This window comes from Haliotis rubra, unplaced genomic scaffold (assembly GCF_003918875.1).
Source record: "Haliotis rubra isolate DU_JTF1 unplaced genomic scaffold, ASM391887v1 Scf392, whole genome shotgun sequence".
Lineage (NCBI taxonomy): Eukaryota > Metazoa > Mollusca > Gastropoda > Lepetellida > Haliotidae > Haliotis > Haliotis rubra.
The window spans coordinates 327,282-353,504 of record NW_025767071.1 but is presented as its reverse complement, the minus strand read 5'-3'; the positions used below and the strand labels follow the sequence as shown (position 1 = coordinate 353,504).

At 40.5% G+C, this 26,223-nt stretch overlaps 1 protein-coding gene across 2 annotated transcripts in view; it reads left to right on the top strand.

The window, feature by feature from the left end:
• LOC124286822 overlaps window positions 1–10,998 on the top strand; it is a 29,451-nt gene extending 18,453 nt beyond the window's left edge. For both annotated transcript variants that reach the window (XM_046723261.1, XM_046723260.1), the window contains exons 2-4: window positions 2,852–3,052; window positions 5,790–5,993; window positions 8,405–10,998. In XM_046723261.1, coding sequence (XP_046579217.1) covers window positions 2,914–3,052; window positions 5,790–5,993; window positions 8,405–8,631 — 570 coding nt within the window. In that variant the 5' untranslated portion in view covers window positions 2,852–2,913 and the 3' untranslated portion in view covers window positions 8,632–10,998. The remainder of the gene's footprint in view (window positions 1–2,851; window positions 3,053–5,789; window positions 5,994–8,404) is intronic.
• The last annotated feature ends 15,225 nt before the right edge of the window (window positions 10,999–26,223 follow it).

Sequence of the window (26,223 nt, the reverse complement as noted above, 5' to 3'; positions counted from 1 at the left end):
GGGGGCACACTAGAATGGCGCAATGACGGGATAACGTCATTCAATTGTTACGTCATCAAAAAACTATACCTTTATTGTCTGATAATGTGGGTGTTTTTCCATTGTTCTAACCGCTAGGCATCTTAGAAAAAGGTTTAAGAAGGCTTTTTGGTAGACTATAGTTGGAATACAGTTTAAAAGTAGATTGCAGCTGGACAATATTCGAAAAAGTTCGATAAGTATAAGTGGTAATGAAGGACATATCCATGGGAACTCAACATCCTCTGATGACCAGAGAAATATTTTCCTCCTCATCAAACATTTTCTTATTACATCTGAAATATTTACCGAAGTGTACAAGCACACACAGAGAGAGTGAGAGAGAGAGAGAGAGAGAGAGAGAGAGAGAGAGAGAGAGAGAGAGAGAGAGAGAGAGAGAGAGAGAGAGAGAGAGAGAGAGAGAGAGAGAGAGAGAGAGAGACACACACAGAGTTGACTCGACATTGAGTTTGTAATCTGAAACTATATCGATATCTGAATAAAGTGAAAAAGTAACTGTGCATAACATAAAGTTGCAGGAAAAGTTATTTGAAAAGTTATAAAAGTAACCCTAAATAAACATGCTTGGTATGAAATTGAGACGTTTACGTCAGTCCCACAATCAGCCTTAGGCGTTAGCTGAATTGGGACAAGCGTTGTCTTGCAGAAACATCACAGATGTCTCTTATTCTCCAACAGTTTGAACTTGCCAAATATTACAAACTTGACAACAACTCAGGGAGACTTAAACGAAAATTGCAAATACCTTATTGGAAGTTTATTTTTGTCTTACTACTTTATTTGCTTCAACGAGTTTTGATGATACTAGAATTTCATAATGCTTTTCTGTGACTGTAAAGTCACAGTCTTTTTACAAAATTCTCAGTAACTAAAGATAATTGTGACAAAATTCGGTCCTATTTCTTTTAAAGTGACCTGATGTGCAGTATGATGCAGAGTTTTGATGATACTTTTCAAAACCTGCAACCTATGAATGTTTTCGGCAAACCTGATCAGAAAAGATGAAGCCACCCAACCTCTGAATGTTTGGCAAACCTATTCCAGCTTTTGAAGAACTTGTCGGCAGGGTCGTCATTAATTTTGTTGGTCTTTTGCCTACAGTAAGGTCAGGTAATCAATGCATTTTGTGCATCCACACATTTTCAGCACTTTTTCTTTACTGAAAACGTCTCAGGTTACTGCCCAGGCTATGGTAGAAAGTTCTTCACTTGGTTTGCTTTTTTGCTGATCAGGGCAATAATTTCATGTAATTTGTTTTCCAAAAGGCACAGTATCGTCTAGGCATAACTCAGGTTAGGCCTTGGGCATACCATTCTGAATATCAGTGAGCTTTAGAGACGTTTAACAACACTCTTAAAAATATGATAAAGACATACTGTTTTGAGGTTGAGAAAGATTGGGATGAAGGCATATAATTATTGTGTTTGCTGTGATGGAGTCTGTTCAGGAGTACTTAAGTTTTAGTCTTGTTAACCTTGCATTCTTGTGCTGTATCCTGATGTTAGTTACATATGCTATAAAGACTTAAAATGGGTGAATACTGTTTCTAAAACTAACTCTTACCCAATATCTAGAACTGATGACAGCACTGACAGAACCCACCATCCAAGTCCATGAGCAAGGTTGATCTAATGAACGGGTATTGGCAGGTTCTCAACTCGTTGTGATTCTAGATGGACTTTTCGAGCTTCTTTAAATTCTAATGAACAGAAACTGAGTTTTCTGGGTATGGCAGGTTAAATTTTGTCATCATTTCTCACTGATGTGCTTGGCTAAAGGTGTAATTTGTTTGGGACAGCAATTGTCAGTCAACATTTTAAAGCCATCGTAATTAATTTCCCTGTAACATGAAAGTCATTTTCAAGCTTTTTCCTTTCAGAAAAATGCCATTATTTTCCCCAAAAGGAGCCAAATTTAGAAAAGATTGGCCATAGATCCTTGTGACATCAGAGCTGGAGCTGACCTTTTGCAAGATCAGAGAAATATTTTCACCATTAAAAAGAAGCTATTGCAGTTAGTAGCTCAGCAAAAATGTGAAGAGTAACCGGTTGCTACTTTGTTTAGTTTTTACGTTTACACTAATATCAATTCATTGACTTAGTTTCATACAACTTAGATTCTGTTAATAGTCAGCAGACGAAAGAGTTGAAGTATTGCGCCCATCGTTGTGGGAAAATTGTTCAAGATGATGCTTTCCATTCGGTTGCAACAACAATGGGTGTACCAGGATGATGTTAGACAAAACGTTCCATAGTATTACAACAATGGGTGCAGGAGACTAAGATTATACCATGGTTCCATGGTATTGCAACAGTTGGTGTGGGAGAACATGTTTAAAAGATGCGTTCCATGGTAATACATAAAAGTGTGTGGGAGAAAATGTTGAGGCAATGCTTTCCATAGAACAGTGGGTGTGAAAGAACACATTTAGACAATGCGTTCATGGGTATTGCAACAGTGAGTATGGGAAAAATGAACCAAGCAATTTGTTCCAGAATATTGCAACAGTGGCATTACCAGATATAGCAAAAACAGGATAGATAGATCAATGGGTAATGAGCGAAAGTATTAACCTTTATAAACTGAACTGCTTTCCTTTGGCTGACCTTTTGTATTTGAAATTTTATAATTTTGTTTTCATGGTGAACTTCCGAAACGTCATGTGAAGAAAGTTTTTTTTAAATGACAGTCGGTATTGTAGCTATCCAGATCTGTATCCTTTCTATTTTATTCCAGCACATTAAGCAGACAAACTGTAATACTGTTCGACGGTGTTGAACCCCACTAACTCTCTGTTATCTTTACCCCCAAGGCTACGCTTTGCTGCTGGTAGGATCTGTTCTTGCGCAAAACACATCTACACAGAGTGCGACAATGGCCACCGATCCCACCACAACCTTAGCTGAGCTGACCACCACTGAAAAAACATATGGCAGCGAGTTGGAGCGGTTCTTTGCCGATGACCACAACAAGGCTATGTACCTGGTCCTTCCCTGTATTGTGTTGGTGTATGGTAGGTAACTAACAGCATCCTTTCAGGACCTGCATCATATGTTAGGTATTTGATACTATACTAATTGTGACCTGTTTTATGCTGCTGTAAAAGAAAAATTGCTATACATGACCTGCTCTGCGCTGATGTAGGGGAGATTCTGAAGAGTTACCAGCTGTAATCTGCAGTGTGCTGGTGTATGGAATGTTTAAACATATCATCATCATTTATTACGTAGAGATGACCATGAACAGTACAACATGTGTAAAATACTTTGAAAAACACATGTATATGGGCCACACTGAGAATATAGATCTTATATCAATAGATATGATTATGTGTTGACAAAGATTTTTTGTTTCGATCAAAGTACTTACACTTCTTTAAGAAGGATACAAAGTCTTAAGAGTCTATTCTCGTATCACTTGTTCTCATGAATTTGATGAACATTTGAACATGAGAGTAATTACGATAGTATTCAAGTAAATATCAAACACGGTACTCATTGTAAAGAGGACATCCTAATGTAATATGGAATTAATCTTCCACTTCAGTCACATATGAACTACAAAACGCAGTTTCATAGTTTTTGGAGTATCTAACATTAAAACATTTTTGAGTATCTTAACATTAAAATCATGTATATTGCAAGGAGGTTTTGTCAAACATCTCCGTAAATCTTTTGAAATAGTATACTCATAGGCATAAGTTAGTGTGATCAACACATTGGTTTACATAAATGAGAAAATGTTTATAACGCATTTTGATATTCTTTATAATACACTTAATCCATAACCCAAACAGGACCCTGTCGGTAGTTTTTGTTTTGCATTCGTTTTTCGGTTTTTCGTGCTTTCAAGAAGTCCGTGGAAAAAAGGCATAAAGTGTGGCTCTAAACCTCGAATCATTGTCACCCAAATATTTAGACGTCGATGGGTCCGAAAAACACAAATTTGGAAGAATATGCCACGGCTAACTGAAAATGAAAGAAATGCTTGAAACCGGAACACTCCAGCGCAACGTTGCACAGCAGTTTAACGTGCATAGGATCACCATATGCCGCTTGTGGAAACGATATCAACAAAACGCCGTCGTTGCAGACCGTCCCCGAAGTGGCCGTCTACCTGTAACCATGCCACGCAACGATCGTTGAATTCGAACCACACATCTGTGCCAAAGATTCAAACCAGCCAAACTGAAAGCCCGAACGGTTCCTGGTGTCAACAGGATATCGCCAAAGACCATTCGCCGGCGTCTGGCTGCACACGGGACGTGTTAGACGTACTGCCAGACGATAAGTTTTGACATTACGTCACCACCTTCTACGACTGCACTGGTGCAGACAACATCTGTGGTGGAGAGCACGTGAGTGGGGACATGTTCTCTTCACTGACGAGTCCGGATTCCTCTTGCACCGCGCTGATGGCCAAACCCGCGTTTACCGGCGACGTGGTGAGCGTTATGTTAGGAACTGTTGACGCCGACCGTTTTGGCAGCGTGGAGTGATGGTTTGGGGCCGGATGACGAGTGCTGGACGTACACCTTTGCTTGTCATCAATGGAAATTTAACGGGATACAGGTACAGGTAGAGATACCAAATTTGTCAATCCAGTCGCCATACCGCTTGTCCAGCAGAATGGTCCAGGAATGATCTTCCAGCAGGACAACCTCAGACCCCATGTCGCCATGGTGGTTCAGCAGTTCTTGGCGCAATGTTAACGTTCTAGCCTGGCCCGTTACATCCTTGCATCTGTCGAACACGTCTGGGACGAAAAGGAGAGGAGATTGAGACTTTGGACAAATTCCCAGTTACGCCTCAGAAACTCCACCCGGTGCTTCCACAGATATGCAGTACCATTCCAGAAGACGTCTTGCGACAATTGATTGGCTCTATGAGGCGCAGGTGTCAAGCATGCATGAATGCTCATGGTGGACATACACGTTATTGACTGTGAATTTCTTTTTCACCGTTCTCTCACTGTGACCTCCTCGGCTTCCACACAAAGCTGCGGTGGCTGAGCGGGTTAGACTTTCTGTGCTGGCGATTAGGTGCCTGACTCTGAATCCCAGATAAGACACAACCCAACAAAGAACTAGAATCCGTACTTTACAAAGAAAGTGTGATCCCAAATATAACATATGTTATACAACTCTGCTGATAATCAAGTGCTAGCTTATTCAGAACGGTTTGACCACAGCTGAAAAGAAACATGATGGTACAATACCAGAGGAAATGGAGGTAACCCTTGCTCTCATCTCACATTAGTCACATCTCAAGCCACAAGGAGACCGACATTGTATGTGATGATCATTATATATTGGATACTCTCTGTTTAGCCCTTTCTTCCAAACCAGATCACTGTTGTTGTGAGATGAATATTACCGTTGCCTTTATTGCTGTAATCATTGATCTTGTATTACAATACCTTTGAATCTGTACTGCCAATCTGTTGTGTTCTGTCAAGGTGATACTCTTGTAGTGTTTTGGGGTTTTTTATTTGTGAACTTAGTTAATTTTAGAATACATTTGTTAATTTCATCACACTGCTTTTTTATTTTATTTGTTCCTTTCACACCTAGTTCTTTTACGGACTGACTACCGTGTCAATTTGTGGGAACTAATAGTTATTATTCGGTACTTGCCTTGTGCAGGACCAGTCTAAAGACGTGAATGGATTTCAGCGTTCATACAGTGTGACAAGTAAGCGTAATTCTATCGTGATAAGAAAGTCTAATCAAGTTGGGTCTGTGGTTTTAGGTGGTTGTGGTGTCATCTACTGCTGCAGCCGAATACGGCGCTACTTCCAGAGAGAGAAACGTCGTAAGCGACGGGAAATGTTGGCAGTTCAGAATGGTGGATACGATGACCAAGATGTATCTCCCCCTCAGAATCAACCCTTCACTAGTGCTCCTCCTCCAAATCCGGCGTCCCTAAAACCAACTGCTCCATATTACAATCAAGGTCAGTTATAATATTGTAGCAGGACTGTGTCAGCCACATACAGACAACAAACGTTAGGTACCGTGTTTGTCAATGACCGATGGTATATTTTCAGATGTGGAGAAGTGAAAAACAAGCAACATTCACATATTCGAAATTCGAATTCCACAGATGTAAACATACAATTAGAACACATACTGATACCATACACAGTAGTTGCTGCAGTAAGTAATTAGTATGTATTAAATGTCTTTAAGTTGATATAAATGATCAAACCCATCAGTACAAATGAATACATGACATATAAACACTAAAAAACCCGACATATTAACTTACGAGGTGTGTGGGCCTGGGTGTATCAAACCTTATGTGTCGTCTGCAGAGAAAATAACAATATGTACAGACATGTTAATAAAGGGCAATTACAAAGCTCAGCACTAATACATGTATCATACATACAAATACTAGTATAGCTGTAGCTGAGCAAGATGAAAGAATGTCAAATAAGACCTCATTCCATCATTCATGCTTATTTTCATTAACCTTTTTATGATTACCATTCATGCTTATGTAAATTCATTCATCACATGTATGCATGCTTAGCCTTGCCTCTTATATAACAGTCATCGGTTCCCAATTGCGCAGATCGATGCTCATGCTGTTGATCACTGGATTGTCTGGTCCAGACTCGATTATTTACAGACCGCCGCCATATAGCTGGAATATTGCTGAGTGCGGCGTAAAACTAAACTCACTCACTCACTCTTATATAACAAATGGGTTCAACTACAATCATCAAATTACTAATATTACTCCTTAGTTTAATGCGTATCCACATCATAATGATTTTAGACTACATATTTGGTTATTTAAAACAATATGATTACCTACACTAACACACTCTGATACAACTACAAGCTATTTCCAAATAATACTGCATGAACAATATCCAATACAATACTAAAACTTATCTCGGAATACAACCCAAAAGCTGTATTCAAAGCGAAATCCTAGATAATGGACTAGATATGTTTTCCTTCTCACGAACGAATGGGAAGTGACAACAGCCCTTCTTAGGTGTCCAGTAGGCAGCTCAGCTGAGTGCCCAAGCTGACTATAGAGCCAAAGGGCCAGGCTGGGGAAGGGCTGAGGCTATTGTGTTAAGCACTGCACATGTATGTCGTAAGCGTGCTTTGTTAATTGGCTGTGAGATATTGTTTAAGGGATGCTGAGAAGTATGATAAAATATGAAGACTAAAACTGTGACATGAAATTATTTATGTACAAAATTAGAAACTTGATATTCACATTACAATCACATCACATAACAATCACATGCAGTGAGTCACGTGTTCGCCTCAGCGATCGAACGCGCATTAAAATGCAAGCACATACATTCCTGGACAGGAAAACGTGTCACAATTATATTTGTGTATAAAAACTGGTATACCGGACATACAAATCAGCAACGTTCCATGGGTAGGTTTAAAGCTGAAGAATCCTTTGCAGCAGCTGAGCGAACCCTGGGGTATAGTCATCAGACCATAGGACAATCTGAGGACCATTGTGTAACAGACGGGCATCATAGCAGATCGCCCAAGGTCTTAGAGTAACGTCACACAAAAAGGCATACAGATCAGGTCACGTCATCTCAGACAACAGCAGATTTTTCCAACCTCCACTAGTAGATATTTATTAAGAGGTACAGTAACCCTCAGGAATCGCCTGTGCACCTCAGATATCCGAGCTACACGACCATACACCTGACCTATTCTGACGCAATTTCATTGTGTTTCAACGTTAATGATTGGTCTGCAGACATGCCAGATCCAACCATATGCAGTGGGACAGAATTGTCTTCATTTACGAGCCACAGTTCACATTTTGCTTTGCCGATGGCGGGATACGGGTGTACGCAGAAAGTGGAACGTCACGCACGGTGTTCTGCTCGTGAGGTTGGCCGATTTGGAAGAGGCAGATTTGTGGTTTGGGGAGCATTTTGTGCCAACGGTTGATATCAAGTGATTGCCGTTCAGGAGAATCTCACTGGAAAACAGTTTTGGGACCAACTTTTGGCCAAAGTCCTATGCAGCTACATGGTTCTCGACTGACATATCAACATGACAACGCTGCGCCCCATAGTACAATTATTACACTCATAAGGGTCATGGAACACCATGCATTAATAAAATAAAACAATGCCGCAATCCACTTTTCATCGTATATATTGTTACCTGGACAGTAGCAGTATGTTACACAGTACTATTACACAACACGAACGTGCAACCACAAACACTATTTCCTTTATGGGGTTCAATTTTATCACGTGTAATTTTTTATCTGGTTGAGTATATGAACTTCTGTACACTGGGGAACTTCGCCTCTTTACTCTACACACTTTACTTACCACAACATATAATCTCCCTTTGCAGGACAACAATGGAAGGCCGAAGATTGCCTGGCGCTTGAGGTATCAGAGATTGACAATCAGCTGAAGCAAGCATTCGCTATGATTGATGATGTCACCAAAGACATCAAGAACAAACGCACGTTTGAGAACCGATCGAAACCGGATATCGCTCGTCAAGCCGGCGAAAACGATGCAGAGATCAGAAAGAAAAGAAGGTACAAGTACAAGCATTTCACCAGTGCTAATTAAACATCAGTGGAAAACTGTCCCAATCGTTGGGAATAGCCACTTTAAGAATATTTTACAAACTTGGTGGCTCCTATTAAACATGTATAAAAACACCTTAAAACCCACTTTTGTTTTTTCGACCGTCAAATCCGCACTTGTGTTAATTAATATTTTATGTTGTTGTTGACGTTACAACCACAGCGAAAAATGTTCAAACATATGTTTTATCTTTAAATGTGTGCCGGTGGACTTGTTTAGCTTTGCAATGTTTCATCATGAAAATGCAGAAATAAGAGGGTTGATTAATTGGTCCCAAACTTCACATAAAAGAAAAATAATTATATAATTCTGCCAACTTTTGTTGAAACTAGAGACATTTTGACAAGTTAGTAGAAGAAGCCTAGGTCTGGCATCCGAGGGCTTTGGAAAATGAAAGACTTGAGAAATGTGCAGTGATCAAGTACTCTAAAATAGGTTTAAGACTGAAATCCCCAACTCAGGTTATGAGAACAACATCAGAGAAAGATGCCTCTTGCTATGCCACCGTAAATAAGTGGGCATCAGAGTAACATGTGACTGGGTGTGCAGCCCCATCCTGAAGGTGAGTCACGTCAGCAGCACCAGGCGATGATTGGAAATGGATGAGAGTCAAACTGATACTTCACTAGACACTTATCACGAGAGAGACATTCCATTTTCAAAGAAAACATGACAATAAAGAAAGTGCATTGGGTTCCAAAACTTTTACCATCTAACTGTTAGCTGTTTCAATCCACTTTGAGTACAAGCTTTTGATATTACCACCACAGACACTGTCCCTCGGAAATCTTGGATCCGTAGGGTACTATCATAGTTTCCATAATGCAAAGGCCAGACAATAAACACATCACTATCATCCTTCACTTTAGGGGCATATATGTGAAAAATCAAGGTATAAGAGTAGATGAGAAAAGGCAATGACTCTTTCATCATGACTTCATGTCGTCTTGAACGATAACGTTAAAGCAGCCTTGGACAACATTGACACAGTTGGCAAACATGTATCAATGTGGAAAGATAAAAATATGTTTGTCAGAAAAAGCGTTCCTATCAATCGACCCTCGTAGCCTATTTATGTTTTTACAATATTATAGTTGTTTTATTGGACTAATCGTGAACCAGTGAGTTTTATGTGCAGCAATGAGTACTATTTATGCATCACTTTCACGGTTTACGTATTTCGTATTACGCTTGAGTCTAATTGTTGACAATGAATATGCATCTGTCCTTTTGCTGTACTATAGCACATCGCTTTTGAATGTGTACTTCTTTTATTATCACAAACACAGAATCAAGTGCAACAATTCAGCGAGACTGTTTGCAAAAGTACGACTATAACTATGTTGGTTGTGAATTTATGAGTTGTTGCTTATAATTTATTCATCAATTAATTCCTACACCAGTTACTCAATATAAACCGTTTCAATAACTCATTCGTCATAGTTTCATCTAGATAGGTATTCGTAAGTGCCTTAAGCCTGTATGTCCTTAAAATGTGTAAATATTGACAAAATGCTCAACACTTGTATTTTAAGTATAATATATTTTTGTCTCGCATCTGACTCACATAACCTTTCTACGCTTCGCTATTTGACCAGCAACAAACGTTGTACAATTGCTTATGGACACTTGCATACGTTTTGGAAAATATGCATTCTCTCCCAATGTAAACAAGGGAGATTTATATATTGATTAAATGGTATTTTCAAATAATCTGAAAACAAATTCATATCATATGTCAGTTCTGTTCCATTTGTATTGATAATAGCGTATTATTTTGATACAGCACAACATCTTAACTCATTGTCCACACGTCTTTATATACTCACCCCTGCAGCTCCTTCATTAGTGTCGTGTGTGAATATAAACAAATACATCAGCATATATCAGATTAATTTGGTATCAAATGTTTATCGATGTTTGTTTCGGTGGCGTTTAGTGTCGCAGTGGCTTTCTACTTTCAGACAATTGTATACAAAACTTTCTTTATTCGGATTGTATAATATAGTAATATACTATATTCCTTTGATACCCCGATCTCGACAGCATAGACTTAATCTGTCATGTAACTAACTCTTTTATGCTCATACCAATAAGGAAAGTGATGATAGCTGAGAGGATTAACATTGAATTGCAAATTTTATTACCAGTTGTTCTGTATCAACCTCTGAGTAACCTCAACAGATAAATACAATCCTCTAATATTTGTATCAAAGCGCAATGTGATATTTCTAGTACCTTTGCTGCTGACGAATGTAATATTATAGAGATACTTCTGTATTATTGGAGGATATTGCACCGATTGTTGTTCTTTTTTAACGTTGCTGTTGAATAAAACTGTCTACAGAAGTTAATGGTTTGTTTTGGATGAGGTACGTCTTGAAACACTTCACCAGTCTCTACACACGCAATGTTTTATCCGACAATAATTCAACCATCAACTTAATCGAGAATGTAAAACTACGTAGTTTGTCTAAACAGCTGTGATCATTTAGTTTGGGTACAAATGAGTCGTACTGGCCTGTATACTTGTGAATGAGTGAGTGAAAGAGTAAATCTGTTTTAATGCAGTTTTAAATAGTATTTAGTTGACATCACGGACGGAGAAAAGAGGTATACAAGAATAATATAGCATGAAATGTCATCATGGTGGCATATTTTCTGCCAAATTGCGAAGACCCGCTGCCATGAAAGGAAAATGCAGTCTCTTTGAGCCAGGACCGCATGTTCGTTTTAGTGTAGTATACTGGATTTAGCTTCATTACTCCGTAATTCAGTTTAGTTTAGTATAATTTGACAAATGCAGTACAGTTTTGCAACTGTTCAGGAACAGTTTTGTAATCCGTAATTTATACTTATTTTCGTCATTTTGCACAGAGAGGCTGAGGTAGTACAATACAGTCATTGAAAGTAACTAATCAAAAACAATGTGTTATAAGAGAAGTAACTAAAAGGAAAGTTCACTAATGACTACAAGCTTTACTGGTAACACTTTCCTAGTATCTTGGCAAACACATGCGGTCTAAATTAGATATTCCAAATTTGGGTTCAAATGGCATCGGTGCAAGGATGGAAGATAGAAGTAGAAATAGCATAGTACCCAAGCTATGGAATTACCACAACGACTCAAAATATACAGAAAAATAGTATAATGTAAAAAGTAAATGAAGATAATGTCATTGGTTCCAAATTGTGAGTTTAGTTTTACACCGCACTCAGCAATATTCCAGTTTTATGGCGGCGGTCTGTAAATAATCGAGTCTGGACCAGACAATCCAGGGATCAACAACATGAGCATCGATCTTCCATGGTCAATCATTAGGGCATGGTTGGAACAGCGGAGCTTACATAATGCAACCCAATAAGCTTTTACTTTAACAACACTGAAAAATATGCACAAATGATGTACCTTAATTTGTCTGTACATCTCAAGTTTGGAATAATTACGAAAGCCAGTTTTAAACGTCAATGTCAATATATCTCTTTCTGAATTCAATTAAAACTGCTGCACATTGATGACACGCTGACAATGGTACAGCTGCATAACTGCGTTCAAATAGCGCACAGTTGCTTCACATGAAAAAATCTTCCTTTGTGCGAGGGCTCCAAGTGCAAGGGTAGGTGTATGTCTGAAAACCTCACCACCAAACGCATCTGTACGTGCAGCGAGCATTAGCGCCACACACATTGACAGGTGCCATTAAGGACCATGAAAGAAGGTCGATAAATCTGTATGGATAATTACTTCTGTCAGTCTGATTATTCTGCTCATCAGTTGTATTTACTGATAGTCATCCACTGTTTGCGTATCAACCAGCGATTCGGTCTCTAAGACGCATGGAGGCTGTTAGGATGCTGGGAAATGGCAGAAGGCAGAATGCAGTGCGTCCATTCATGGTAGTCACAGATTTTAAGTGATAAAAATGAGTTTCTAATGTCAGCATGCATTTGAAGTGAGTAGAGTAATTTGAAGTGAGTAGAGTAATTTGAAGTGAGTAAAACGTAGGGACAATGACAAACCGCAACCACGTAGGAGCGTGGCGGCCAAACACATCAAAATAAAATGAATATGCAACATGAAGTGTTGGCCTATGAAAACGATGGTTTACATTTGTCTGCCATAACAATTGTACAGCGAGTGGAAAGTGAAACGTGAAAGCATGGCTCGACACAAACAACGACATCGGCCGACTGCAGAGAGGCAGCCAGGTTATTCCATGTATCGACAAGCACCAAAACAATACTATGGGACCGTTACCAGACGCAGGGATCAACAACATCCGGTCGACCACGTGGCACAACTGCTGCGCAGGACAGGTTCATTCGGGCTCGTCACGTACGTGATTGACTTATCAAAGCCTCCTCTACTGCCACAACATTACAAGGATTTCAGCCAAGACAGTGAGGAACGGTCTACGTGCCGCAGGTATTCGCCCTATAATCCTTAATACAATCAATGAAAGACTCCACATTCACAGTGTGTATTTGAGACAAGCAGCATTAATACCATTTTAATTCTCAAAAACTCCCAGTCTTTACGTGTCTATTTTCAATCTAAGAAACGACCATCTCATTTCTGTCCAAAAAAAGCATTCTTCTTCTTTGTATACTACTATCCCACATGGCAAACTTGAGGACAAAACGTCATTCCTTGATCCACTGTTCATTTGTAAATAAACATGGTGAACAAGATATACTTACGTATCTATTTTCAAAGGTTCAAGACAATTTGTCAAAAAAGAAAACAAATGTAATTTCAAGTTTACAGACAAAACGGTGTGTGAAATGCAGGATTTCCCCATTGATAACATCTATATAATTTGGGGTAAAACATTTAGACAAGAAGTAAGCATCCCAATGGGCATTGCTGTTGTGGATCTGTTTCTTTCTGAATATGAATCAGAATTTCGGTATGATTGATTGATTGATCATTAAAGGTTTAATAGTGTTCGGGCAACTATATACTAGACCAATTTACAGCTTGCCCATCACTGACGTTTACCAAATTCCTTTAATTTAATAAAGTAACAAAACTGCCGCACACTTTAATATAAGCAAGAATTATATATTCTAAACTTCTTGGAGAACGATATTCCTCCAACACAATAGTCCAGTCGATGAGAGGTCAATATTGAGAGCTGTAGTGGATACCACCCTTGCCTTACACTGATTTGCATAGTTTGGGCAATTCAGTAAATAATGAGCCACATTATCTTGTCATCTATTGCACACTGTACAATGCGGAGAAATAAATGTATTAATAATATTGGGACATGCACCACGACCACAATGCCCAGACGAAGTCTGGTTAAAAGAACCTCTTCTTCCCGACTGTTTCGAAGTATGTGTAATTTAGCAACCAAGGGGTCGATGCCATAAAGCTGCTGAGAGGTGAGGTGAACCGGAGTTTAACGTCGTGTTTAAGAATATTTCGCTCATATGACAACGTGCATGCGTGTGTATGTGTGGCTGCTTGTACTAGTCCAGACATGAGCTGGTTTATAGTTCCATCTCACTGAGATACCATGCCGCAGTTAAGCATGAGTACCCCAATCAGACACATTATACTGACTCAAAGCCGTCTTTGTTGTGCCCATTAATTCCGAGCGCCAGGCAGGGACCAACAAGTACCATATTTTAACGTCTTTTGGTATGACGCGGCCGGGGATCGAACCCGCGACCTTCATCCGGACTACATCACGGAGGCAGTCCTCGATGCCATGAAGATGGCTTCCATTTATGGATGTGGCCATCTCTGTTGCAGTTTTGTTTGAGCATAGATTTTACTGACCGTGCATACTCCTGCAGGAGAATGCAATATCGTCATCCTGTTCTGATTCATCAAAGTCTAATGCAGCTTTTCCCAATTTATCAGCCATTTCATTTCCAAGTGGTCCAATATGAGGAGGTATCCAAGAAAATTCAACATCTAAACGATCGTTACTCAAATCATTAAACAGATCGAGTGAATTGTAAAATGCTTTAACACGAGGAGCTGGCTCAGATGTATTCACCTGTTTCAGTACATCACCATAAACTGATGGGAGTTCAAGCAGCCATGGTGGCGTCTTATGCAGAACAGTTCAATCATATATGGCAACATCACATAGAGTATGATAGAAAGCAGTTCTCTGAGAATGCATCCCATAAGGCCCAAAGCCATCTTTCCAAGGATCTTGAAAATACTCAACACAATCTTCAAACACACTTATTATAATGTAGACTTTAACATAACTTCTTACAGGTCACGTCTGAGATCTAAAGGCATTTCACCCGATTCAATTTATAAAGCTTCAACAGAGGCGGTTCTGGCTCCGATTTCTCGAAACAAACTTAAGTTTTTACTCAAATTTCAAACTGAGTTTGACTATTTGTAACAGCTGAATTTTTAACTCAGCTGCATTTTTAAATAAAAAAAGCCAAACAACTTCAGTATTCTATTCACTAAACTCAAATTATCTACTATGTTTGAATTTAATATCGATTTCAGTTCATTCTGGGAAATGCGTTTTCTCAAATTTGAGTAAAAACTCTAACTTAAGTCAAAACTCAGACTTAAGTTTGTTTCGAGAAATCGGGGCCTGAACGCTCAACACAATCTTCAAACACACTTATTATAATGTAGGGTGTTCATCCCAAATGATTACGACTTTCACATAACTTCTTACAGGTCACGTCTGAGATCTAAAGGCATTTCACCCGATTCAATTTATAAGGCTTCAACAGAGGCGGTTCTGAACGCTCCAAGACATAATCGTAGGGTCTTTTGACTGGACAACATCTAGTCTTGTTTTTGTGTTGCACATGTAGATCCATAGGCTTACCATCCAAAATTAAGTCGAGATCTAATGAGGGCATTATATAACGGTAATAAACTCTTCCAGTCTGCACCTAATTGGGTTCTGGAAATATATGGATATTTCTATCCATTAAGGAATATTTTATCCAACCAAGCATACGTCTACAAATTCCAAGCTTACACAGTTTTATGATCAAACTTTCTCTTCACAACACGTAGATCGATGTTCATGCTGTTGATCCCTGGATTGTCTGGTCCAGACCCGATTATTTATAGACCGCCACTATATAGCTGGAATATTGCTGAGTGCGGCGTAAAACTAAACTCACTATTCACAACATGTCATAGCATTTTTCAATGTCCACGAAAACAGCCATTAAATGTTCAGTGTTTCTTAGTGCCTTTTAAATTTCGGTTTCAAGCCGCACTAAATAATCAGCTCAAGATCTATTTTTCCGAACGCCTGAATGAACGTCTGAAAAGACATTGTTTTCCATGAAGTAAAGCAAACGGTTATTTACCAGTATCTCCATTATTTTACGCATGGAAGAGTAAGAGCGATAGACCGGTAGGGTGTGGCTTCAGTAAATCTTCACCACTCTTTGGAATTGGAACTATAATGGTTTTTCCCAAGCAATGGGAAGTTTGCTTTCAAACCAAATATGATTAAAAAGTAATAGAATGGTTTCAAGGCAGATAAGTGGGAAACATTTAAACATATCATTACTCAATTTGCATGTGTTTCCCCACCTAAGTACATTTACATGTTTACCACCCGAGTAAACTAAGAACGAAATCGGAAATTTCAGCAACCATTGAAATTCAAAGGAATGCATCGGAATTACTGCATGATCATGTATTTACTGGGGTATCTGTTTTGCAATTCATGTTTGGAAATACCTGAAAATCCGGTCATAGCATCAGGAAACAAGGTACTTGTGGATACGAAAATGTACGATGAACATATGTTTCAAAGGTATAGATTTGTATAAAATTTATGCCCGAGGTTAGGAAATATTTGAAAACATACGTCATAGCATGTATTTCCTACTGTAGTTACGTTTATGTCAATGGTGTACTATCCGGCTTTTGGTCCTGTGTGTCTTGAGCTGGTTGTAGTAAAAGTAGTACATCAAGTGTTTGGATAAATCGAGAATACTCATCCCCACATAAACCGGTCGATTGAATTTGATGTGGCTCTTGTTCATGTGTAGAGCCCCCAAGTCATTATCGAATTGCTTGCTTCGGTTAAAGGCCGGACTGAGTCTTCTCATTTTGTCTTCTTCGTGGGATCGAACTAATTTGACATTGACGTTCTTCCTCAAATTTTCCATGGTTTTTCCAAACACGGAGTTGTTCATGAGTTTGTAGAGATTTTTTTCAAAATTGCTGGTTGCTTTTATCTCAGATCAGTATTCAATTTAGTGTACGGCTCCATCCAGGGACTTTGATCGAATTAGAGCACTCGGTGTATTTCTTTTAGCTTCATTCCTAGCAAAGATAAATACAGCTGCAGATTTCTATAATGCACAACTTATTTGGTCTTATCCATCAGATTGGGTACGAATTTTTCCACCTTAGACAATTTTTGTTTTGCTAATAAGTTTTGTTGATACTTGGACATCCAGTCTTGATTCACCATCAATCGTTCGGGGGCTAACGTTGTGAGAGGTGTGCATCTCTTCAGGGTATTCCAAGTCCACTTCGAGGATGTAGCCTTTTTTCGAATCCGGTGGAAGGTGAGTCACATCAACATTGTTGTCAGTCCATTTAAATCCACCCGTGGGTAAAGGCTGACTCATGGCCCAACCAAACAAATTATTGGCATCGAGATAAAGGATGTGGTTGGTGGGTTTACTCGAGTCGTAACCTTCCACGTATTTGTTGTTGGCCTTTGCGTACCGTTTGGAGACCATCGAAATACCACCTCTCAGACCTTTTTCGATAAACATGTGGCTCTTGTTTTCTTCAAGAGCGTACGTCCGTTTTAAGTAGACATAGTGGTAATCGCCCAGATTTTTGCAACCCAGTTTCTCCCATACATTCTAAGTGTGGTCGTAATCGCCCTACGAATCGGTCCAATTGCTGGGTGGGTGGTAATTTCGTTTCATCGAATCTGGATCAATCGTCCATGTATTTGTAGGTGTAGAACCCCTTCCTCAGCAGCAAAGATTGAGTGGACACATCGGGTTACCTACTGGATACAGCAAAGTCATCCGGGTCGTTGGCCTTCACCAAACTGTTGAAGGATGACAACAGAAATTGGAGGCTGTCTATGAATCTCAGACCTCCCAATGAGAATGACATGTGTATTTCAATGTTATTGGGGATGCAAGTTATTTCGTCATACATTTTCGAGATAGCTTGCCTGATCAAATGGGCATCATAACCTTTGAGATTATGAAACACCACGGGGATGGGGATGGACGCATATCAGACGACAATGTATCCGAACCACAAGCCTCATGTTTTTGCATATTATTACTTTGTTCGGTTGTCATGTGGTCAATATTGTTTATCAGAGCTTCAAAGTCGGCATAAATCTCGTAGGGGACGGGCATTTGTTTGTTATGGTTTCTGAATTTTAGTATTTATTCACGTTCAATTGGCATGTCTATCCTCATGGCCGTTTATCCAACTCCACGACAATCTTCGTGTGCTTCTAATAAGTCAGTGCGAGTGTACCCATGAAAACATCTCTCGCAGAAATGTTTTTTCCACTGTTTTGCCATTGATCGTACAACACCCTGCTGAAACTTTTAATCGCTGCGTAGTGATACTTGTCGGGGTTTTTTATGAGAAACAAATGGTTTTATCCATCACTGAGCTGAATCTCTGCACGATCACTCCATTTTCCTCGTGTCCGAAGACGTTGATGGCTAAATTATGTCGCTTTTCAATCTTGGTGATCTTGGAGATTGACGTGGGATTGTCTATACCCGTGAAGTCGAGTCCGACTTCTTTTTTCGTGGGGTTGCTGTAATGTCTACAAGGATTACCTTTCAGTTCATGCAAGGCAACTATGATCGCATCCTCCACGCAATCATCCCCTTTAGTTTCGGGTTAAGGATGGCCTTTTTATCTTTGAAATGCTTCAGCACCGGGAACCACGATCTGACTTTGAATGGCATGTAGTTTGCTATGTCCAAATAGATGGTGTCGATACTGCCCACCACCTCTTGTTTGCCTCTGAAATAAGTCTAAATGTACTCGGTACTACCGTCTGCCTGTTCTTTGTTGAGCGACATTTTAATTGTGAGCTTGTATTTCATGCTTTTTCAATCGTCAAGCTCCTCGACGATCTTGCTAGCGATCAAGGGTTTAACCTTATCAACATCGATATCATTCCTCACCACTCGCCCCTTTCCGTATTCGGCTTGTCCCGGTATAACCGAGTTGGTCACGAATGCATTGATATCAGAATTCATGGAGCGGGTCTCACCTTTGTTATATATACACACATAAATGTTTCTTAATCTAATTGCTTGGTGATTAAAACTGTCTTAGCGAGGCCTAACATCACGAAGATTAACTCGCAGTTTTATCGATTTGGAGAAGGTGTGTAATATTCCGATAGGTTGGGCTCCAATTGTTTTCCAGTGATGAGATAATACTTGTGCATTGCCTCGTTTACGTCCTTAAATGTTCCTACGGTGGAGTTGATCGTGAATAAAATCCATTTCTTTGCACTCGTTTTTTTGCGAAATTGGCTTGCGCGGCTTGTCATTTCTCAGGGTTAAATCATGACGTTTCCGTTCTGCTTCTATTTCAGCTGCATTGGATGTTTGTAATGTAGAAAAAAGATAATTACTACCCGAAAAGACGAAGGCGTTGAATATAGCCCTGCCGACCATCAAAGCAATCGTGGGCATATTTCTTATATTTTATAATGGCTGTTTCTTTAATATGTTTTCCGGAATGAAGCCTTGCTTGATGTGCATATCTTTGGTGACCATCGCTAGTCCCAAATCCAGGAGCAACATGCCAATGTCATTTGCATTGAAATTGAGTTTGGGAGTGGTATGCATCTTTGACAAACGTTTTACCATCGGTAGTAGACATCTTTATAAGATATCGAGGGCGTTTACCTCTAATTGTTTTGTCAAGGGTTTGACCACCACCACCGACAGTGTCTTTTCATTTTGTTTCATTTTATATACAGCTGCTGTGATACCGACGAAAGGACTGTCACGGCGTACGCAATCCACAGAATCCACGGCCGGTTATTCATTGGTTTATGATGCCTAACTAAACCATGTTTTTTCACAAGTATCAAGTACTTTGGGGGTCTCCTCCTCCTCAGGACGTGTCATTTCAAGGTTCGCTTTTGTCATCTTGTATATCAGGCGAACATTTATGTTTAAATTGACAATGCTTTGCCATTATGATCACTACGCTGACAGGAGCTAAAACATACCGTATCAGTGATACAACTCGCAACTGATGGTACTCAAAGCATGACTGATGAATGGATCCGCGTTGAGATCTTTGTACAAATAAAGTTGACATTCCGGTGGAATGGGAAGCAGATACGAAGCTATACCAAAGTAGATTTGCGTTATGGCTGACCCTATGGTTTTTTATCATTTCGGCAGTGAGTATGGATTGGTATCTTGCGTACAGTTTATCGATTTCTCCATCTGACATTTTGTAAATTTTATCAGCCATCAGATTTCCATCCCAGTATTGTGTCTCTCCTTCCCACCCAAGGTGAGGGATGCGAGTCTTTCTCGTTTATCCATGACAATACCTATCCTCGGATAGCATTTGTTCGAGCAGGTCGTCACACTCCATCTTATAATACATCAGTTGGGTTTTAAATCTAACATAACCAACAAAGACATAACCCAAACAGAACCAGATAAATGTCAGGCAATACAGAACGCGAATTTCAAACGTCGTCATGGTTTTACATTTTTTTACATATATAATGACCATGCACGTTCGAAGCGAAAATCACTCTAATCGATTTGAAATGTTCACCAGTCATCACCCAACTTGAGCCTCATGATGACGTCAAAGCAATTAATTGCAATTTTGGTCACAAAGCCCAAAAAGGGAACCATCATTTGATCAAGCAAAGTCGCCGCAGCAACCTTCTCGTGGTGGGTGCTGGGTAACGCCAATGGCTCTTCGCACACGTGTGGACACGGGGTCGAATAGGTCCACAGCACCCCATTGCTGGTTGTAAGAGGCGACCAAATTGGGCAGAGGAAGGGAGTCTGGTGGTTGAGGATGACGGAACCGGCAATAGTGTTCAATAATCCAACACACCACTTCGACCCTAACTTTGCCTAGACGGGTGGTAGAATAGGCCCGATTCTACCAATCGGCTGGTCACGCCTTGCCCTGTGCATGGAATGTCTATACAAAATTTGGTATTACATAACACTTTTGACCATGTTCAAAATGTTAACTAATATTCTACCAAAACAAATTAGCCTCGCAGACCAATGCACAGAAGGCGGTGGCTCATGGGCCAATCTGGTGATGCTGACCTCCGATTTCTGTACGTCTCAAATTGATTGTCATGGACAGAACCACCCTGACCTTTAATCTGGTAGGCAGCTACAGCATTTCATGTCAAATTCGCTGGAGTATAACACCCCCTTATCCCTGGTCTTTGCAGCTTGGAGACCCGCTGCAGTATAAGATCGTCCTTGTTGACACTCCACGGTGGGTGGGGAGAGGGGATGCCGAACCACATTACTAACGACATGGCTTCCCAATACCCCGGTTCAAAACGAAGACACATGGATACTGACAACTCTTCGTCTGACGAGAGTACGCCCCTGCGACCTGACTACTGGCCACGTTTCCTGATCATTGAGGCTTGTGACAAGCAACCTTTGCAATTGAACCCTTTTGCAATCTCCAAAGGTATCGCTGGTATCTGCGGAGAGGTTGCCAATGTTACAAAGCTTAGATCTGGCTCTCTCCTGATAGAATGCACCCGGAAACACCAATCACTAAATCTCCTCAAAATACAAGAATTTGTCAATATCAAGGTCGCTGTCTCAGCACACAAAACACTTAACTCGTGTAGAGGCATTGTATGGGACAGAGCTCGATGCCTGTCTGACATGACTGAAGAACAAATTGTCAAGGAACTCTCTCAGCAATCCGTCACAGCCGTAAAACGATTCACCTTCAAAAAGGACGGTGTTGTTCAACCAACGAACACCTATCTGTTCACGTTCGCGCGAGCAAACATTCCTGACTCGATTAGAGCTGGTTATTGTAGCATTGGTGTGGAGGTGTATGTCCCCAATCCACTCCGGTGCTACAACTGCCAAAAGTTTGGACATGGATCCAAGTTCTGTCGTTCCTCTGCTGTTTGTTACCGCTGTGGTGACAAGCATGAGGGCAACGACTGTACTAAGGAAGTGAAGTGCACAAACTGCGGTGGTAACCATATGGCCTCTTCCAAGTTCTGTCCAGTGTGGAAACGCGAATCTGAGATACTAAAGATCAAGCACAAAGAAAATATCTCCTTTCACGAAGCAAAGAAGAGGGTTGCAAGTTTAACTGCAGCCCCTTCAACCATCACCTACTCTTCTGATGTCTCCCGTCCTACTATCACTACTGCAACCATCTCATGTCAGACCGACCTGACATGGATCATGTCCTCTCAGCCAACTGAACTCAGCACAACTCAGCCTATCTCAGCAACTCCATCTTCAACGCCAAAAGTCAAAACCTCTGAATCACAAACACCAGAACAAATGCCAAAACCAGAAACAGAAACTGTGCGCAGAAAAAGGGAAAAAAAGAGGCTAGAGAGACTTAAACAACTTGAACAACTGCCAAACACAAAACCAAAGGCCACCTCTCCTTCAGAGGTCCCCATCGAGGTCCATAACTCTTTGGCCCTCTGGATATGGAGGTAGCTCCAACTCCACCTCACACCAATAGGAGTTCATCAAACGCTTTCTCACGTTCACGTGACATGTCACCAGTGGAAGCACCATGAATCCACAAAACATGATCCAATGGAATTGCAGAGGACTTAAGAATAATTATAATGAATTACAGCTATTGATTCAAGAATTCAAACCATCCGCGTTTTGTCTCCAAGAAACCTACCTAAAAAGGACCAATAAATTCGACATCCGTCGGTACAGTTCCTACCACTCCTTTTCTCCTCCCGGTGTAAAAGCTACAGGAGGCACTTCTTTCCTGGTGAGGCAGGGCGTCCTTGATAGCCCCGTTCCACTTAAAACCAACCTACAAACTGTTGCTGTCCGCATGACTCTGAACATAGGGTGTACACTATGTTCCCTCTATCTCCCTCCCCACCTCAACTGTTCGCCTATCAGATCTTCAGAACTTATACGATCAACTCCCGAAGCCCTGCATAATCATGGGCGACTTCAACGGCCATAACCCCCTATGGGGGAGTACTGATACAAATAGTAAGGGAAAAGTCCTTGAAGAATTTCTCTCAAATAATGATGTATGCATCTTCAACGATGGATCAAACACCTACCTCCATCCTGCCGCTTGATCATACTCTGCTCTCGATCTATCACTTACAGATTCTAATCTTTTAAATGAGTTCGAATGGTCGGTCCATGACGACCTTTGTGGAAGCGACCACTTCCCAACAATTCTTACTCCTATCAACCCCACGGATGAACCACCATCAACAAGATGGAATTTTACTAAGGCCAATTGGCCTTTATTCAAAACCCTATGTTCAGAAAAACTTAAGCCCGGACAACTTCAGGAATGTTCCTGATCCCATGGAACTATTTTCAGACGTCCTAAATGCCATCGGAGACAAAACTATTCCAAAGTCCTCTGCAAACCCGCACATACGCAAACCATGGTTTGATACAAACTGCAAACAAGCTAGGAAAAATAGGAAGAAGGCGGAAAAATATTTCAGACAACATCCTACAGTGCATAACTTGAATGCTGTTAAAATGACAAATACCAGGGCAAAACGTACCTTCAAACAAACTAAACGCCGGTCATGGAGGAAATATGTGTCAAAAATCAAATCCCGCACACCCATGTCCAAGGTGTGGAACAAGATTCAAAAGATTAAGGGCAAAGGGTCAAAATCAGGAGTTCACCACCTGAAAGATGGTGACTCCCTCCTAACAAATAAATCTGAAATTGCAAACAAACTTGGCGAAACTTTGGCAAACCACTCCTCCTCATCAAATTATAACCCCAAGTTCCAGAAATACCAAACCCAACAAAAAAAGAAACCAGTCAATTTTAACTCTGATAATGGGGAGGATTACAACGAAACGTTTTCCCTCCATGAATTACGTACTGCCCTAGGACAGGCTCACGACACTGCGGCAGGAGCTGATGAAATCCATTATCAGCTTCTGAAACACCTCCCTGACACAGGCTTGGAAAAACACTCCTAAATATATTTGATGACATCTGGACATCCGGACACTTCCCCCCTTCGTGGCACAATGCCATTATCATCCCTATACCAAAACCCGGCCGCGATCATAATGATCCCTCAAACTACCGTCCTATATCCCTAACTAGCTGCGTTTGCAAAACCATGGAGCGCATGGTCAACAATCGATTAATCTGGTACTTGGAGACCAATAACCTCCTCAGTGACCTCCAATGTGGTTTCCGAAAAAAACGAAGTACCATTGACCATCTGGTGCGTCTCGAATCTTTCATCAAAAACTCCATTGTCAACAAACAACATACCGTATCTATCTTTTTCGACTTAGAAAAAGCATATGATACAACGTGGAAACATGGTATCCTAAAAGATTTACACGAGTTTGGATTGAGGGGTAGACTACCTCAATTCATATCTCAGTTTTAAATAACAGACAATTTCAAGTCCGCGTGGGTTCCACACTGTCTGACTATTTCCACCAAGATCAGGGCATCCCCCAAGGCAGCATCCTGTCTGTCACACTTTTTAGCATCAAAATTAACAGCCTCACTAACGTTTTGAACAGTTGCGTTGATGGGTCCCTTTTCGTGGATGACTTCAATATTTCATGTCGTGGTAAGAACATGCACGCAATAGAAAGGCAGCTACAACTCTGCCTTAACAAAATCCAAAAATGGGCCAATGAAAATGGTTTTAAGTTTTCAAAATCCAAAACAAATCGTATTCACTTTTGTCATAAATACAAACCACACAAGGATCCAGACCTAACTTTAGATGGTACTCCCATCAAGGTAGTAGAAGAGGCCAAATTCCTTGGACTCATATTCGACCGCCACCTGACATTCTTACCACACATAAAATATTTGAAAACCAAGTGCTTGAAGGCTCTAGACTTGCTAAAAGTAGTCTCAAATACAGAGTGGGGAGGGGATCAGACCACCCTCCTTCACTTGTACAGATCATTAGTTCGCAGTAAACTAGATTATGGCTCCATTGTCTACGGTGGAGCCTGCAAAAGCAATTTAGAAAAATTAGACTCTATCAACCACCAAGGGCTGAGGCTCTGCCTGGGAGCTTTTAGGACCTCTCCGGTAGACAGTCTATATGCGGAGGCCAATGAACCTTCCCTTGAACAACGCCGCATTAAACTCTCACTGCAGTATATCACTAAAAATTACGTTCAAATGAGTCCAATCCAGCATACAATTGTGTTTTCAACCCGCTCTATGAAAACTTATTTCCTAAACTGCCAAGCCTGGTTCCACCACTTGGAATCAGGATCAAACCACACATATCTGCAGCTAAAATTGATCTCAACATCATTGCACCATACCGACTTCTGTCCTCACCACCATGGCCAAGGACGATGGTCAAGTTGCCAGCACTACAGTCATTGGAGCCAAGACTGTCTCCTCTAGGATCCCTGACAACAGTTCCATTTTCACCGCTGAAGCCAAAGCTATCTTCTCAGCTTTGACCTACATTCAACAGCAAAATCAGTCCAAAAACTTCATCGTTTTTTACAGATTCATTATCCTGCCTTCAAGCACTTCTAAACGTGACTTCAAGTCACCCAATCATCCTGGACATACTAGAACTGTATAACGACCTTTCCACTGGCCAATATGACATCATCCTCTGCTGGTTGCCGGGTCACGTCGGCATAGCAGGTAACACTAAGGCCGATGCTGTAGCAAAAGCAGCTCTTGAAAAGCCCCTATCTCCACTGCTAATCCCGTACAGTGATTTCAAACCCACTATCAAAAGCTATACTCGGGACCTGATGCAAAAAAGGTGGGACACTCAAGTAGGAAGAAACAAACTCCATGAATTGAAGACAACAATCGGTTATACCTACTTGGGTTGCCAGTCAAGACGTGATGAAGTAATTTTACGACGATGTCGTATTGGCCACAGTCAATTTACACATGACTATCTGCTAAAAACGGATGGGGATGGACCCCCCATATGTCTCTCCTGCGATGAGGCTTTCACCATCAAGCATATTCTGCTTGACTGTGTGGACTTTACATCTGCAAGGGACTCGCATTATCACGCAACCAATCTGAAAGATCTGTTCTCCAGCGTGAGCGCTCATCTGATACTGAACTACCTGAGGGAAGTTGATCTATATCATAAATTGTAACTGTGTAATGTCACTAACGAATTTACCTGCTTTTCAATTTAGTGCTATGACATTCTCTGTTCCAAAATGACAATGTAATGAATGTGTGTCTTTGAAACGAAACCACTTTGTACTTACAATGTATATTAATGCAGACTTGTTCTCGTCACTATATGGCTGGAATAATGCCGATGTGACGTAAAGCCCAACTCAACTCAACTCAACTCAAAAGAGAATGTGATAAATCATGCTTTAACAGTGCTA